Genomic DNA, 17,641 nt, shown 5'->3' with positions numbered 1-17,641 from the left:
TTGTTGAACCTGTAAATAATTTATTTAGAGATTATTACACACATAAAATACTTTTTTCAAATGATCACTTACCAAAAGAATGAAAATCTGAAAATAATAGCAGAAAACCAGCAAATCTTCACACAAGTCCATCTTTGAGATGATGGACTTTTGACAATGAGATTGAAAGAAACTTCTGCCCAGTGGAAACATGCAAAAAAAAAAAAAGAAAAAAGAAAAGGTAGAAGTGCACAGTTCTCCGGTGCTAAGTACATGCTCAAGAATAAATATGGATTTTATATATACAGTAATATATAACATTGCACATGTTACATATTGCAAAGTGATTAGGATTATGACTGGATTCAACTTTATTGTCATTACACAGCTATGAATACAGGGTAACGAAATACAGTTTGCATCTAATAAGAAGTGCAAGAGTAGTAAGTGCAATAAGAGCAGATTACATACAGATATGTTAAGCAAATATACAGATGTACTACAGGCAGATGTACGGATATACTAATATATACAGATAAGGGTACTACAGTGGCTTGCAAAGGTATTCACCCCCCTTGAACTTTTCCTTTTTTTTTTTTTTTTTTTTTAAATGACATCAGAAACAGCAGTATGCGACATTACGTGATGGCAGAGCTTCAGTTCATCCTTTGTCATTTTTTTTTTTTTTTTTTAATAAATAGGACAGGGGGAATGAATGAGAGAAAGAGGGGGAGAGAAAGAAAGAAAACCAAAGGGGAGAAGAGACGGTGAGAAGGGGGGGGAAGAGAGAGAAAAAAAAAAAGAACTCCTGGGTCACCTGTATGGAGAAAAAAAAAACAAACAAACAAAAAAAACAAACAGAGGAGACAGCAAACAACAAAGAGCAACATAATAATAGAGAAAACAAAGCACCATCACAATAAACTAGCTAGTCATAGATATCAATATTTACTAAATAATAAACGATATTGTGCAGCACGCAAGATAGACAGCGCACAGTGTGCTTTGAGGTAGCAGCCAAGAAAGCTTTAGTCCGCGTCTGTGAATACCCATGTGTGCATACCTGTGTGGATCAGCATGCTTGCATTCCAAAGGTTTCTCCATGTAATGATCTGCTAGGGAGTGTGGGGGGGCCACAGCCCCGTCCTCCAGGGTGTGAAGCGGGTATGGAGGAGATCAAAACTCCAGACATCCAGAGGCCCCCAGAACACAAGAGACCATGGAAGACCAACAGAGGGGCAGCCGCGCCACTGTCCCAGTAAGAGCTGAGGAGAGTCCCAGATGAGGGCTCGCCCAGCAGCCGCGGAGCAGAAGTCAGGGGGAGTTGCAGTGACGCGCCCGTGAGCTCCGCCGGCCCCCAGCTGCGCCTGAGTGACCGAGCCCCAGGCCGAGAGGCCGGGGGCACCCCACCTCCAAAGGGGCCCGAGCGAGCCCCAGGCCCCGACAAGCGGCCGCCAAGGAGTGAGCCGGTGTGTACCCGGACGCCCACCCCCAGACACAAAGAACCACCAACACACCGACACCTGAGGGAGTCCGCCACTGGCAGGGGAAGTGGTGGTGGGTGGAGATAGGCCTCCAAACCTTGGAGGGCCTGAGGTGTCCCCAGAGAGGTGGCGTCTGATATCCAACCTGACATATAGACACAGACATACAGGCACACACAGACACAAACATCCATTCCCACCCTCATGCTCTCATATGCACTCACTCCACACTCAACCAACGTGGAGACAGACATAAAGAGACACTGTACACACAATCACACTCCCCAAGCGTACTCTACAAACCGGGTCTAGGTACCCTTGCCCCTGGAGGGGGGAATTGCACCCAGACCCAGGTGGTGTTACCCTTTTCCCTGCGGTGGGGAGAAGCAGACCACCCCGACTCCGCAGCAGCAGGGAGGCCCCACACCCCAGACCGCAGTCGGACGGCCAACTACTCCTACTAGCCCTCCCGCTCCAGCAGGCCGCAGAGAATGGGGGTGGGAGAAGACTCCAAACCTCCCTCCACCCACTCATTGTAGTGTTGATGCATATGTGTTCTAAGGTGCAATTAAAACCCAGGAGGGCATGGAGCTACCTGCCATGGAGCAGCAGGTAAGCGCATAGTCCCTCCTGCTAGCCCTCAATGACTAAGTGTATTTAAAATTGAGAGGTGGGCAACGACGTCAGGGGTGAGGTATACACCCTGATGGTAAATTGGACTCCGTGATTGTGCTCCCAATATTCTCTTAGACAACCTCTGAGGCCGTCACAGAGCAGCTGTATTTGTACTGACATTAGATTACACACAGGTGCACTCTGTTTAGTCATTAGCACTCATCAGGCAATGTCTACGGGCAACTGACTGCACTCAGACCAAAGGGGGCTGAAAAATTACCCAAACAAAAATGTTTGGAATCATGTATGATTTTTGTTCTACTTCTCACGTGTACAACACTTTGTATTGGTCTTTCACGTGGAATTCCAGTAAAAATGATTCATGTTTGTGGCTGTAATGTGACAAAATGTGGAAAAGTTCAAGGGGGCCGAATACTTTTGCACGCCACTGTATAAAGGGTGGAATGGTTATGAACAGATTATGTACGGAGAGACAAAGTATACAGATGAACTCTGAGTAGACTATAATAGCTAACAGTGTATGCACTGTACCAGAGAGCATACTATGTCAGTGTCCTAAACTACAGTATTAACCAATATGAGCATACGGTGAATGTTACAAATGAATGTGAATCATGATCATGGTCCCTGAGAGGGATAAGGGGTTATGGATGGAGAATTAGTGTGGATGGAAGCAGCAGGGGACTGAGTTCAGTAGGGTGACAGCTGTGGGGAAGAAGCTGTTCCTAAACCTGCTGGTTTTAGTCTGTAGGGTCCTGTAGAGTCTTCCGAGGAGCTGGAAGAGTTTATTGGCAGGATGAGAGGAGTCCCTGAGAATGAAGTGTGCTCGGCGTAGACATCTCTTCTTGTGGACATCCTCAATGGCAGGAACATGAGGGAAAGAGGAACAGGTGGCAAGACAGCTGGAACTAATTGGGCAAGACAAGGAAGTAAAGCACAATACAATAACATGAGACAAAACCTTCAAAGTAAAAAAAGAAATCCACAGACTAAACCTAGAGGCACAATGCTAACACGGAACAGTGGGAACACAGAACCAAAACCTAAGAACTAACTAAGACACATCAAGAAATCAAAGAGTAATAATACCAAAAAGGAAAAGACTGCGTCGCCGACCCAAGACCGTGACAAAAGAAATAACTGGGAACAACCATATTACAATCCTCTGTAATGCACATTGAACCTTTAGGGCCTTCTAAATCTAACTAATGCAAATAAATCACACTGAGGTTTCTTTACACTGAGAGATTTCTTTGTGTTAAAGTTTGCACTTTGCTCACGGTTCAGCATGAGGTGGGACTGCAGCGCTATCAGTGATTCAGGTTACAAGTTAACCTGTGACCTGTTCTCAGGATGTATCTAGTCAGAGATAGATCATTAGTCATAGTTGTTCTGTGTATATGTTCCTATTAAGTGGATTTAAGATTTATGTCAAGTTTAAAGCTAAGGCATTTGGAGGATTTATTTAATGGTTCCACAATATGACTTACCCCAGACAGGCTGTTGTCACAGAAGAGCAAACATGTCCTCTTGTGTTCAAAGTTGACCATGAAAAGTTGAACCTTGACATACCTGGACATGTCTGCTGTTCACTTGTAGCAGGAGAGTTGAATAGAAGATATGGAGTCGATATACAATCTTCTCTGCTTGGAGTGGATAGATGGCAGGAGTATTTTAATATTTTTGACTGTTTTTCTACTGTTGACAGATATTCTGAAGAACAGAGTGCCAAAAAACTTTCCTCCTGGACCCTGGGCTCTTCCTTTCATTGGTGACCTTCATCGTATCCAGTCTACCAGACTTCACGTGCAGTTGACAGAAGTATGAGTCCTTACCAAAATAAAAAATAAAGGTATTACATTTGAGGTTTCAAAAACCTTCATTCAACCAGACAGATTTCACCTGCAGCTGACTGACTAGTCATAAAACAAGAAAACTAATGTGAAAGGAAACAAACATGTGAAATGAATCACTGGAGTGCAAGGAGACATAATTTACACTGGAGTAGACAGAGTTGTTATTTAGCTTGCATGAGGCTTGAAGCAACTATATAATGATTAAGGCTTTATTTAGCAACCTTTTACTGGCTTGTGCAAGCCCTACATACAGGGTTAATAACAAGTAAAAATATTAATTTATAAAATGGAATCGTCAACCTAGAAAAACAAATCTAGCACAATTCATAAATTAAATGGACCCTAAAATATACTGCATTAGAATTGTAATATTTTAGTTTATAGACATAAAATTAGTTAATCTGTAACATTTTAATCAATTACATTCAGCAATGCACTAATTCCAATTTCTCAAAAGTTAATTTTTGAAATATTTGTGTAATGGGTTCTGTGATAGTAATTTGGGTTCTTCTTTTGAAGTTTGGACTGTTTGCTTAACCAAATACGTGTTATATGTATAATGTACTTGTACGTGCTTGTAAATAGTTATTTATTTTTCTTTCTATTCAAATATTTTTAACAAGTGAAATTATCACGACAAAAAGGTTAATTATTTTTAGTCGCATTCCTATGTGTATATTTGGCTTCAATCAACCTAACAGGTTGTAGCCTACTATGACTAAATTTTAGCAGTGCTGATATTTAGTAAACAAAAAACAACAACAAGTATTGATTGTAGAAATGATAAATATAAATAGCCTCCTCAGAATGTATCTTGTTCCAAAAACAACAATATGCCGTCTGTGTTCAGTTTGCAGAGAAATATGGAAACATTTTCAGTCTTCAACTCTTTGGTGGTAGGATTGTGGTCGTTCATGGCTACAAACTTGTGAAAGAAGCCCTGGTTCACCAAGGAGAAGACTTCATGGATCGCCCAACTATGCCCTTATTTGAATCAATTATAGGGAATAAAGGTAGTGTTTGATAAAAGTGGTTGCATTTTTCCCTCTAAAGATCTAAAGATCAGGTCTACATTATTTTTTTATTTCCCAAAGGTCTTGTGAAGTCAAATGGTTATCCCTGGAAGCAACAGAGAAGATTTGCTCTTCACACGTTCAGAAACTTTGGTCTGGGGAAGAAGACCCTGGAGTCATCCATCCAGCAGGAGTGCCAGTATCTCACAGAGGCTTTTGCAGAACACCAAGGCATACATTCTTTTTTTGCAATATAGTGACATGTTATTTATGTTTTTCATGTTTTATAAAATTTAAATATAATTTCTCCCTGCATACCATATGACATTAGAGGATTCGGAGTACTAAAGACTTTCCTTTACCTGTGGCTCATCACCTGATTTATGTTATAACAAGGGGTTCTAATCAGAAGCCAAACAGCAAACAGCACCCACTGTTTCTCCACTTGTTGACATGCATTTTATCCTGTTCATTTGATTTTAGCTTTATTGATATAGCGCCAATTCTTTCTTTAGATTAACAATTATTTGTTATGTTTTGAAACAATCTTTCTCTAATCCACCAATGTTTATTTCTAGGCCTCATGAACTGTGTACATTTTGCAATGTTTGAACCACTTGCAATTTTCAAAAATTAGGTCCCATTTGTTCCCAACTGAGCCCTGCCATGTAGCTGGCCCCCATCATCTTCTAAAAAAGATTCTTTATTATTTTAGTATATTTAAAGAGGTGTTTTTCTTCTCATTTTCCAGGCAAACCCTTTAATGCTAAGAACCTGATTAATAATGCAGTCTCAAACATCATCTGCTGTTTGGTGTTCGGCAATCGATTTGAGTACACTGACAAGCAGTACCAGTATGTTCTCCAGACAATAAATGACATTATTCGATTACAGGGAAGTTTGACAGTACGGGTGAGTGAACTTCACTCACACTCTCATGTACTTCTAGTTCCAGTCTCAAGCTTGGATGTAAAATGTGTACCAAATCGATCTGCAGGTCTATCTGCTGATGATGTCCCCTTCAAAATAAGAGAGCAGCTGAAATTGTATAAGTACTATAAGTACAATGCTTGAGAAAATATACTTACTGTTTTTCACCACTTTGTATAACAAGTGAAATATACTCCAGAAAGGATAATTTACTGAATGTGGATCTACAACAAAACAATAACAAGTTCATCCATCACCTGTAAGAGCCCATTAGAACCAATTCAACCATTCATTTTCTAATGCTTCCTGGCCTGAGATAGAGGATGCATCAAATAATGTAAAATGTAACTCAGATTTACATCTAGATATCCTTTCCTGCAAAGATACTGCTGTGCTGTGGAACACGTGAAAATACAGTAATAATGATCTCTATGAATGCTGTTGATACAGCCAGGCAATCAGATAATCTGGTTACTGTCTTCCTGCTCTGCAGATGTACAATACATTACCCTGGCTGATGAGGTGGCTGCCTGGATCACACCAGAAAATATTAACCTTGATAAAGAAAATAGCTGAATTTGTAGAAACTAGGATCAAAGAACACCAGGAAAACCTTGACCCATCATCACCAAGAGACTACATTGACTCCTTTCTCATAGAAATGGGAGAGGTCAGTGTTTTAATGTGCTTGTTTCTTGCTTGTCTTATATAAAAGATGGGTTTATGAGATTTAAAAGTGTCCCATCATTTTTGGTGTGTGTGTGTGTGTGTGCAAATAATGCACTATGCAAATAATCAAATATCACGATTATCTGTTGATAGAAGGAAGATAAAGATTCTGGGTTTTACCTAGAAAATTTGAAGGCTTGCACCATGGACCTGTTTGGCGCTGGAACTGAAACCACAACTACTACTTTACACTGGGGGCTTTTATATATGATCCACTACCCTGACATACAAGGTGTGTGTATAAGTAATATCTACCAGCAATATATAGTTTGTGAGCTTAGTCAACTGTGCAACACACTTGTTTTCCTGTTTTCTGTGTGTGCAGAGAAAGTCCAGGCTGAAATAGATGCTGTGGTTGGTTCATCCAGGCAGCCGTCTACAAGTGACAGAGAAAACATGCCGTTCACTGATGCAGTTATTCATGAAATCCAGAGAAGTGGAAATATCATCCCACTTAATGTGGTCCACATGGCAAACAAGAACACAACTCTGGATAAATATTCAATCCCAAAGGTATACAATCCACTAGTAACAAATGTGTGTATTTACAAAACAAATTAACCTGATAGAAGACCATAAATAATGAATAAAGAATAATTCTGAGATACTCAAATCGCAGGCTTGATGCTAAAGAACTGTAGCTAATGGGAAGTTCAAATCCTATCATTTAAAGAAATGTTTTTGTTTCAGGGCACCAAGATCTTGGCTACATTGCACTCTGTTCTACACGATGAGTCAATGTGGGAAACTCCACATTCCTTCAACCCTCAACACTTTCTGGATCAGGATGGAAAATTTAGGAAGAGGGAGGCCTTCATTCCCTTTTCTGCAGGTTAGTTATTAGTTACAATCAGAGATGGCAAAAGTACAGACTTTCTTTACTTGGGTAGAAGTAAAGATAATTGTGTTAAAAAATACTTCACTAAAAGTTGAGGTACTGAAGCAACAATTTTCTGTCACGTAAATGATAGAGGGTGATTTTGCCGCCACACCTAAACAGTAATCACAACTCAGTAATTTCTAACACGAGCCTCAGTAGGTTTTCTTAGTGGACAGGCTGTGATCAGCTGACCTGCTGCTCTTTGTGGATGTACACAAGTGAATTTAACAAGATGTCAGCAGTTTCCCGAGCTATCTTGGCCGATGCCTATCAGCTACACAGACACTATACTTTTTATACTATCTTTATACTAGGCCTATACAGTCGGCATGAAGTGGGAATTCAGTGAATGAATCTAAGCATGATCATCTTAAATGCAAATTCATATCTGCTGCACTTGATGTAACCTAAATCTGATCAGGAGCACCACAGCTACTGTGCACCAGTAATTTCACCACATTAATGCAAACTAACCTGTTTATCCTGCACATAACCACCAAGTATTTTCATCAACATTTGAGTAACATAAAGTTAGTATAGCTTAGTTTGTTTTGAAGGACGTTTCACAAAATGAAAAACCATAATTTATCAAAACACATCATACACAATTCCAATATGTGATTAAAATGATGAATGTAAGCTTTGAATTTGCAGTTTAGTAAGTTTTTTAACTAACTGTTTAGTAACAGTTTTTGTGTTGGTTCTTCTGTCACCTGACAAACAGGACATACATGACAATAAGAATAAAATGTGCAGCTGCTTCAGTGTTTCTGTCAATTTGTGCAGATCTTGACTCATCAGTAATGTTTGTAGGTTGAGTGCATTTTTACAAAAATTTGTGCAAACTGCACTACAAGGTGGAATATTTGCAAAATCGCGACTACCTCATGATATTTTGTCTCAAAAAGTAACCCTATGAATATGTCAGTGCCATTAGGATGAAATTATTGTGTCACCAACATTTTGACGTTAGACATATAACTTTAACAGCCTGTGTAAACTAATATCCTGGCTTGCTCGAGGCTGCCGTTTTCTCTGACAGTTTCAATCAAAATTAGAAATGCTACTTGGGAGACTGAGATAACTAATAGTGCTGCCTGTTGTGCAGTTAGTTTCCAAAACACGTTATTCATGGTTACATACAATTTTAGGGACGATCTGATTTCCTCGTGTCAGCGTTGTTCCCACATCATCATAATTAATGTTGTTCCCGGTTCAACATTGCAAGTGACCAATCACCTTCTTGTGACGTCATTCCTTTGCGACTTCGAAATACCCGCCTTCGAGTATTTCGAAATACAAGTGAAGAAGCGAGAAACCGCCGCCTGTCCGCCAAATTTGAAGTCAATTCGCCTGTCCGCCGAATTTGAAGTCAATTTAGGATACTTTTCTTTAATAAACGTTAAGCATTATACATATGTTCCTCACTTGGCTTGCTGTTTGTTTGCTAGTGATAGGCTACTTGACGACAGCATTAGCTAACCAGTGTTCGCTAGACCAGCGTTCCCCAACTTTTTGGGTGTTTCGTGGCCCGGGGGTTGGGTTAGGCAAAATTGCAGTAGCTTCCCTGATCATTTTACAAACATAAGTGAAGAGAATCTGGACTAAAAGGCCTAGACTTATGGTTGTGTGCTGATTCTATGAATCAAACTATCACCTGGAAACATAATTAACTGGTCCATAGCTGTGAAACTGGACATGAGTTCTTGATTCTATGGAGATTAACAGTAATCCAGAAATTTACAAATTTGTCCCTAGGACATCGCGTAAATGTTGTCCCTGGGACATCGCGTAAATGTTGCCCCTGGGACATGGCGTAGAAGTTGCCAGAGACATACCATATGAAAGTTTAGCTTCTTTTAGCCCCTGTTTGTTTTATTTATATATATATATATATATATATATATATATATATATATATATATATATATATATATATATATATATATATATATATATATATATATATATATATATATATATTATATATTATATTTAATATTTACATTGTATTGCAAAAAACCCCAAAACAAGTTAAAATGAATTAATGAATATTGACTAATTAAACCTTCGTTATTTTTCCACCAGAAATGGACGATATAATTAGAAGAAGTGTTCTGAATGACAAAAAAAAAAAAAGAACTGGAAAAGATACACAACTTTGTGTGCATGTGTCACAATGCCAGGAGGACCCATTCAGTGTTGTGTTAGAAAAATTGAACTCATTAACCCTTCATGGACATTATAAATGTTTAAATGTTGCCTCAGGTAAAGACAGGAAAAGAGACTATTACAAATTCAACTGCATCAGAGCTGGGAAAAAAAGTCGAAACAGCTACAGAGCAGTGGGCTGTAAGGCCTATGTTTCATTTAAAGTACTCAAATGTTGGAAAGACCACACAGTCATCGTGCAGCATACATATGATAAGCATGATGGGCATGATCCTTCGGACCCAAAAGACGCACATTTCAACAATATTTCCAGTGATTTGAGGAGGAAGATTGAGGAACTGCTTTCCCTTGGAACTAAGCCAGCCATCATACTAACCGAATGTCATAAATGGGCCAAAGAACATGGACACAGAGATCTTCACAACAGAGAGCATTTTGTCACACCACGTGACATTGACAGTGTTAGAACCTGCATGATGAGGAAGAAGCACTTTAACTGTGGAGACAGTCAAAGTGTACATACCTTACTTAATGGAAAACATCAAGAACATGTTCTCTTCTATCAACCATACACATCTGACCAAGAACTAATGATTGTTTTACAGACACCTGTAATGAAATCAAACATGGAGAACTATGCAAAACAGTATTTGTTGACACCACGCACTGCGTTAACCAGTATTCATTTCCCTTATTCACACTTGTTGTAAGAGATGATCATGGGCATGGAGTCCCTGTGGCCTATGCTATTGTCAGCAACGAAAGTCAGAAAACCCTGGAAACTGTTCTTGGAATAGTTTGTGAGCATTTCCCAACTTCCCCGAGGTAAATAATACATTGACAGCTATTAATTTTGAAATAATTCCTTTTCAAAAAAGTTATAACATGCCAGAATCTAATGCTATAGCTGCAGCATGGGCTGCAAAAAACTTTCCTTTCCAGTTGTTAAAGTTATTACTATAGGCTGTATGCAGTATTTTATATATCTACTTGTGAGTTGAAATGTTTAATTTGGCATTGAAGTGGTGCTTTGAGATAGCAAAAACATTTTCATACTGTTTAATCTCATTTAGTGTTTTCTTTTTTTCTGTAGAGCATTTATGGTTGACAAAGACTTTGCGGAAATAAATGCCTTGCAGAAGGTTTTTCCAGAGTCAGCTATCCTTCTATGCTGGTACCATGTCTTGCAGGTAAACCACATTGTTTTCTTTTCACGTTGTCTAAGGTGCACCTGAAACACATTTTTACAACAGGGTCCTGTTGTTATGATTTGCCTCATTGAGATATTCACCTACTCAGGTTAATGAATATAAAGGGATAAAATGTTGAGTGACTTTGTCCATTCATTTAAGACCACAGTGCACTCATCTTCTGGTGGCTGCTTCCCAAAGCTCTTTTTGACATTTAAAAATATGTTTGCCTGGTTGATTTCTGTAATGCACAGGTCCTCTTGTCCAGTGAGTGACAAAGTTATTTTTGGAAGTCAGCTTTCTTTTATGCTTTTTGTACAGCTGCTCCTCTGTCTCTCTCCAGATTAACTTTTTTTCTCTTACATTCACAGGCTGTTAATCGATGGCTTTCAAAATCAGAGTCCGGGGTCCATGGGCTTTCTAAAACCCAAAAGAGAAATGAAATCATTTCTTTCTTTTGTAAGCTGAAAGCTTGCACATCTGTAAGTGTAATTTGTCTATTTCACATTTTGATTTCTTGATTACACTAAGAGCATAATAACTTTCAGTTGCTAAAAAAAGTTACAGAGAGATACAAAATAGATTTTTGAAACAATTTCTAAAACTGGCTTCTTATCTTGCTTATCAAAACAAGTACTTAAGCTGTGCAGACCATCATTGTGTCACCCACTGTGCAGTAGAACTTGTGAGTGGGATTCTTTCACAGACAGATGCTGAAACCAAATATGCTTATAGGTTTAGTGTTCCTTCTTAGCCATTGTAAGGGAAGAAATAATTGCTTCTTAATACAAAAACACGACATATTATTAATAACTTAAAATTCTTAATGTTATTCAATAAAAGGAAAAGGGCTTCAATACATAATATTAAAGATTTCAATAGGTCTGTTAAATGGATTGAAATATATTCTGTTGCATCCAATTCTCTTAGGAGGACGACTTTAAAGCCACATCAGCAGAGTTCTGCCAGACATTTAAGCAATACCCTTTGGTGTGCCAGTATTTTCAGAAGCACTGGGAAGGCATTGGCCACATGTGGTGTGACTACGGCCGTCACTTCAGTCACGCTCGTTCTGAAACAAACAATGTGATTGAAAGGTATGATTTATTATTTTGACCTCATTCGATTGTATTGCTGAAAAAAAGATATTATGCTTTAATCCAAGAGGCTAAACTGAGTAGGTTCTTCATGTCATTGCCAGAACAGGTTTTAGGCAAATCCTTTAAATTCTAGCAGCGTTTTTTATGTTACCACGACAAAAAACAGAGTAGGTGGATTTGCCTAAATCAGCTAAACCGGCACAGAGCATTCCTTTATAAAAGACGTGTGCAATAGGTATTCCAATTTTTAAAAAAATAATACAGTCTTGGTTAAAACTTTAAATTCCTTCAATTACAGTTACTAATCATTTCAAATAACTGTTTTTCAGATTTTTCCACCGCCTGAAATACCAGTTTTTATCTGGCTACAAGAATAGGCGTCTGGATGATCTGATTGAAGTGCTCCTAGGGAAGGCCGACGACTACTTCTCAGTCATAAAAACCCTGCAAGATGTGGGCCGCATGAAAAACAGGTTTGCTGACACCTTGTCTCAAGTTTCAGACTCTGCTTCAAGACTGATGGAAAGTGGTTGGGCTCTTAAAATTACAGTCAAGAACAGCCATGGAGTTAATGCATATCAAGTCCCATCTGAGTCAAGAGAAGACATAGTGTATGATGTCTGCCCTGTTGAGTCCTACTGCAACTGTACATATGGCTTACGGGGACTTCTTTGCAAGCATCTAGTGTTACTTGCAAAATTAGCAGAGGTTGACAATGACATCTATCCAAACATGGAAACAGACATTTCTACCTTGGCAAGAATTGCAGTGAAAGAAAGGCATTACCTTTGTACACTGTGAGGACTTGAAAGTGATAAAAATGCCAAGTTTGTTTGGAAATCTGTGTTTTTTTGCATCGGCTGAAACACTTCAGTGCACTTGTTGTACGTTCTCTCACTATAACACATGTGCTTGCCTGAAGGTGGCTTGTAGCCATTTTAAACAAATGAAAAACTCTCTGAAAAGTCCTCTATCAACTTTGAATGACACTCCTGTAGTTGAAAGCACAGACAAAAAATGCACAGAAGATGCGGTTGGAAAACTAAATGCTGTTTTAGACACAGTTAAACAGTGGGCATTCATTCCAGAGGGTATTACTGCAATGATAGATGAACTGCATACAAATGTCTTAAAAACAAAACAAGAAGTAGGCAAAAGTATATGCCAGTACGAAATAAAGATGATGCACTCAAAATTAGGCCATTGTATTCTAGCAAGAAACGTTCGGCCAGCATCGACATTCCAACAGTCTGTGAAAATGAATGTGAACAGTCGATAACCACTGAAAGAGAGACATCCTCTGGAAAAAATGAAAACCTTTTGAAATACAAAACAAAAAAGAGAAGAGTGTTATTCATTACTTTGGCTTGGTTGCTGTTTTTGATACAAATTCATCTGTGCCCATTGTAATATTTTCATATGTTACTATTTTTATATTGCTATGCATTATAAATAAAGGATTACTTATTACTATTAAAGGTCTGCATTTGTAATTGTTGGTATTATTTATAAAATATGCGCTCTTAAGTTTTTTGCTCCATAAAACGATACCTGTCACTTTTTGGACATAGAGTATCAGCTGTTGAGAACCCCCGGCTCATACAAAATAGAAGTAAAAGGTTTCAACATCCAGCCTTTTTATGATTAAATACAAAGTGTAATAACAGAGTTATTGGGGTGTGATTTTGTTAATAGTTAGTCTTAAGTATAAGTTTAATAGTAATGATGAGTAAGAAAATATAGCCAGAATAATGGAATGAGACTAACACCTGACCTCACACTGAGATTTGGTATGAAGTGGCATGTTTGTGCTAATGCTGACATTGGGGCTCAGAGTTCCTCTGTGTGTATATATTTGTGAACGTTAACTTGGCTAATGTCCAAGGGTTTGACTGCTTTCCTGTTGGATTGTATCACAAAGAACAGGGATAAGAGCACCAGTGGCCGTGCACACCCTCATCTCTCTCCTTCACCCGATCATTAGTGTTGGAAACCGGCATTAGCTCAGAGTAGATTAGACTTCAGTATAGTGCAAGTGATTTGATTTTATGATTATTTGATTCAGTTTTTTCTGTGTTCAAGCTCAATTACTTTAATAAAATATGTTGAATTCAAACAAGTAAATAAACAAATAAACTGTGGACATTACAGTTTGAACAACATAATATCACGTTATTACAATATACATAATTATCACGTTCGTATAATATAATATTTATATTGTACGAACGTGATAATTATGTATATTGTAATAACGTGATATTATGTTGTTCAAACGTGAAAAGTATATTGTACAAACAGGAAAAGTATCTTGTTAGAACAATAAACCTTTCACGTTATAACGTGATACACTTTTTTTTTTTCTTTGGCCTGGGTGGCAGCTCTACGCTTCCGTAATAAACAGCACTATATCAATTTAATTGTGAAGAGAAATCCCCACAATACGACACAGTTATGTCTAAAATAGTTTTGTGTAAAAACTGGATCTTGAAACGTCCACTTTAATTACACAGTCCTGGTGTGCAAAGGCAAAATTACGAAAAAAGATTTCACTTTAAACATTTTTGGACATTGTTTAGTTATATTGTGACTTACTCTCACAGAAGATACAGATGCCACAAACAGACTTTGAACAACGCATGTGCTTGTATGCACCACATTTCTGGCACTGCACCTGTGAATTAAAAAAAAAGAAAAAGAAGAAGAAATAAACAAACAAAAAACAAATGAACAAAGTCCATTATATAAACAATCTATATGGCTAAGGACATGTCATAGTGTACCCGGTCTTTGGCTGCAATCACACACCAGCACTGACTGCACTTCCTAGTTCGATCTGCAAAATATAATTTGTTTAAGTACAAGTTACATTTTCCAATGTTAGAGAAAAAGAAGGCAGCTAATTTTATCTTTACCTATTGAGGAAAATAAGTAGTGGCAAAGTCGGGACCTGAGCTTTGTGATTTCAGTGTTGTACTCCTCCACTTGTGTTTTACCGTCAATGAGAGATTGGGCAAACTAATAATTGACAAAGAAGAAAAAAAAAAAAAAAGAACAAAAAGAATTAGATTAACAAAGAAATGTTTGTTTGTTTTTTAACCCCCCCCCCCGAGAAAAAAAAAAAACAGAGCAACCAAAGCAAAGCATTACTGCTGAAATGGTTCAATCTACAAAAAAAATTGAGATTTTACCATCCTGCCTCTAAGGCTTTAAAAACTGAATAGGCAACAATGTAAACATTACTTACCGTATATAGGTTAAAGCTATAGTTTTCAGTACCATTATGACATGCACTCCACATGAGTTCCCATCCTGTTGATGTGGGTGGCTCACATGTGACAAGGTCCACTCTCCAGTGCAGCCTCTTGCTGAAGCAAATGAGCTGAGAGATCGCAGTTATTACAAATAAAAAGCATATAGAGAAATCAATAACCACGTTTGGTAATGATTTCAATTAAATTAAATATGTTATGTTAAATATGTTAATTAATTACCTCCAGTTTTTCAACACCGCACTTTTTCTGACCTCCGACTCGCCAAATGAATTCATATAGACTATGGTCCTCTTGGGTATGTCACAAAACTGTTTTGTAAAAAGATGGATATGGTAGGCTTGGGCCTTGAGCTTTCCTAATGAGGGACACTGAAAAGTATCATGCACTAGAGAGAGTGCAAAATCTGTGCAACTTACAAACAAGGTCCAGTGGCTGCCGTTTTCCAGACAGGCTCCAATCAATTTCTCATACATCTGAAAGATGTTTTTCTGGAAATGAAAAGAATGTGACAAGTATGTTTTTCTGTCAAGAATGACACTGCAAAACTGCGAAATCTTGTCAGGTGAGACTTGTAATTAATTCTGCAGATACACAAACATATAGAAAGTGTCATTTTTTGTTTACATTAATTAATTTCTATAGTGTGTACAAAACAAATCAAGACCACAGACTCAACACGCACCACTCAATTTTTGGTGTTCTTTATCAGTTGGCCAAGACAGAAATGTTTTAATCTGTGTGCATTGCTTTTGAGCAAGTCTTTACACAGAAAAGGTTTCAGAAAGGTATTTTTCAGGTTCTTCTGACAAGGCTTCAATTTTGGAAAATGCTGTTTGTTTATAGTGGCAACTTATAAACCCTTTGTGATAAGAACATAGTTACCACAGTCCAAGTCATACCTTCAAAAAGTATGCACTTTGTGCTCTTGTGGACCCATCCAAAATTTTTCCAGTGATTTGGCTTGGTATTGGATAAATGTGAGGGAAATTCTATAAAAATAACATAAATACACCTATGTTTTCAAATACATTACAAAAAACGTAAACATGCTATGTCATTATGATCAAACAAGCTTTTCAACATACCTCACACTGCAAATAGATTAGGCCATCTATTACCTTATAAAACAAATAAATAAATACATATAAATAAAAACAGAACTAAGGAATACGATTCATTAAGTAAATTGTACAATAAAGTGTATTTAAAGCAGAATTTAACATTAGTTTTATGACAACATAAAAGGATTTTTATGTCAAGAGGTACCTCATCTGAAATGTTTGTCTGGTCAAACATGGATTTCAAACCCTACCCTAACCCTAACCCACTAATCAGAAGGTTGGTGGTTCGATCACAGGCTGCCTCCTGGCTGCATGCCAAATATCCTTGGGCAAGATATCGGGTTGTTTTTCTTTACTCGAAGAGATCAAATTATTGGTGGGCCATGTTTGCCTACTGGTGGTGGTCAGAGGGCCCGGTGGCGCCTGTGTCCGGCAGCCTCGCCTCTGTCAGTGCGCCCCAGGGCAGCTGTGGCTACAATGTAGCTTGCCATCACCAGTGTGTGAATGTGTGGGTGAATGGGTGAATGACTGAATGTAGTGTAAAGCGCTTTGGGGTCCTATGGACTAGAAAAGCGCTATACAAATGCAGGCCATTTACAAATGCAGGCCATGCCATTCATAGAATCAGCACACAACCATAAGTCTAGGCCTTTTAGTCCAGATTCTCTTCACTTATGTTTGTAAAATGATCAGGGAAGCTACTGCAATTTTGCCTGACCCAACCCCCGGGCCACGAAACACCCAAAAAGTTGGGGAACGCTGGTCTAGAGAACACTGGTTAGCTAATGCTGTCGTCAAGTAGCCTATCACTAGCAAACAAACAGCAAGCCAAGTGAGGAACATATGTATAATGCTTAACGTTTATTAAAGAAAAGTATCCTAAATTGACTTCAAATTCGGCGGACAGGCGGCGGTTTCTCGCTTCTTCACTTGTATTTCGAAATACTCGAAGGCGGGTATTTCGAAGTCGCAAAGGAATGACGTCACAAGAAGGTGATTGGTCACTTGCAATGTTGAACCTGGAACAACATTAATTATGATGATGTGGGAACAACGCTGACACGAGGAAATCAGATCGTCCCAATTTTAGACTGATGTGGGCCAAAGCCTAGCATAGCCTTTAACGTTATTATGACGGACACATTTTATGAGTGAACTTGAATTTAAGTGACTTACAGGTTTCTTTGAAAAATACTTTCTTATATCCAGGTCCTTCCTTTTTGCTGCAAATCTCTCCTCCTTGCAGGCCCTCGCAGCGCAGGCTTGCCGCTGCTAAAACTAAACAGAGCTCCCTGAAAGGCACAGCCAATCACATTGGCCATATTTGTCACATGAC

General features: G+C 38.4%; 3 protein-coding genes across 7 annotated transcripts; 2 read left to right on the top strand and 1 right to left on the bottom strand.

The window, feature by feature from the left end:
• Positions 1 to 332: 332 nt before the first annotated feature.
• Positions 333 to 17,589, bottom strand: LOC113016265 (uncharacterized). 4 transcript variants are annotated; one of them, XM_080296952.1, is made up of 10 exons: positions 17,482 to 17,589; positions 16,330 to 16,362; positions 16,144 to 16,233; positions 15,661 to 15,732; positions 15,464 to 15,552; positions 15,249 to 15,351; positions 14,885 to 14,987; positions 14,753 to 14,805; positions 14,565 to 14,643; positions 561 to 3,007 (listed from the first exon to the last, which is right to left on the bottom strand). In XM_080296952.1, the coding sequence occupies exons 4-10, from the start codon at positions 15,715 to 15,717 to the stop codon at positions 2,790 to 2,792; spliced, it is 702 nt and encodes a 233-aa protein (XP_080153078.1). In that variant the 5' UTR covers positions 15,718 to 15,732; positions 16,144 to 16,233; positions 16,330 to 16,362; positions 17,482 to 17,589; the 3' UTR covers positions 561 to 2,789. The 4 variants fall into 4 exon arrangements, with proteins under 4 accessions (XP_080153079.1, XP_080153078.1, XP_080153077.1 ...); XM_080296951.1 differs by lacking the exon at positions 17,482 to 17,589 and adding an exon at positions 16,511 to 16,545; XM_080296954.1 differs by lacking the exons at positions 561 to 3,007; positions 17,482 to 17,589 and adding exons at positions 11,676 to 11,941; positions 16,511 to 16,545.
• On the top strand, positions 3,032 to 7,482 carry LOC113016267 (cytochrome P450 2J2-like). Its single transcript, XM_026158974.2, has 8 exons — positions 3,032 to 3,920; positions 4,806 to 4,968; positions 5,050 to 5,199; positions 5,720 to 5,880; positions 6,392 to 6,568; positions 6,721 to 6,859; positions 6,953 to 7,140; positions 7,318 to 7,482. Exons 1-8 carry the CDS (start codon positions 3,720 to 3,722, stop codon positions 7,462 to 7,464), a joined length of 1,326 nt encoding a protein of 441 aa, XP_026014759.2. The 5' UTR covers positions 3,032 to 3,719; the 3' UTR covers positions 7,465 to 7,482.
• On the top strand, positions 9,471 to 13,451 carry LOC113016264 (uncharacterized). Of its 2 annotated transcripts, XM_026158967.2 has the most exons (5): positions 9,471 to 10,504; positions 10,773 to 10,869; positions 11,241 to 11,351; positions 11,800 to 11,966; positions 12,299 to 13,451. In XM_026158967.2, the coding sequence occupies exons 2-5, from the start codon at positions 10,780 to 10,782 to the stop codon at positions 12,768 to 12,770; spliced, it is 840 nt and encodes a 279-aa protein (XP_026014752.2). In that variant the 5' UTR covers positions 9,471 to 10,504; positions 10,773 to 10,779; the 3' UTR covers positions 12,771 to 13,451. The 2 variants fall into 2 exon arrangements, with proteins under 2 accessions (XP_026014752.2, XP_080153082.1); XM_080296956.1 differs by having other exon boundaries at positions 9,471 to 10,869.
• Positions 17,590 to 17,641: the final 52 nt, after the last annotated feature.

This window comes from Astatotilapia calliptera, chromosome 23 (genome assembly GCF_964374335.1).
Source record: "Astatotilapia calliptera chromosome 23, fAstCal68.1, whole genome shotgun sequence".
In the NCBI taxonomy this organism is placed as follows: Eukaryota; Metazoa; Chordata; class Actinopteri; order Cichliformes; family Cichlidae; genus Astatotilapia; species Astatotilapia calliptera.
The sequence above is the reverse complement of the archived record's forward strand: the minus strand, read 5'-3'. Positions and strand labels throughout refer to the sequence as shown.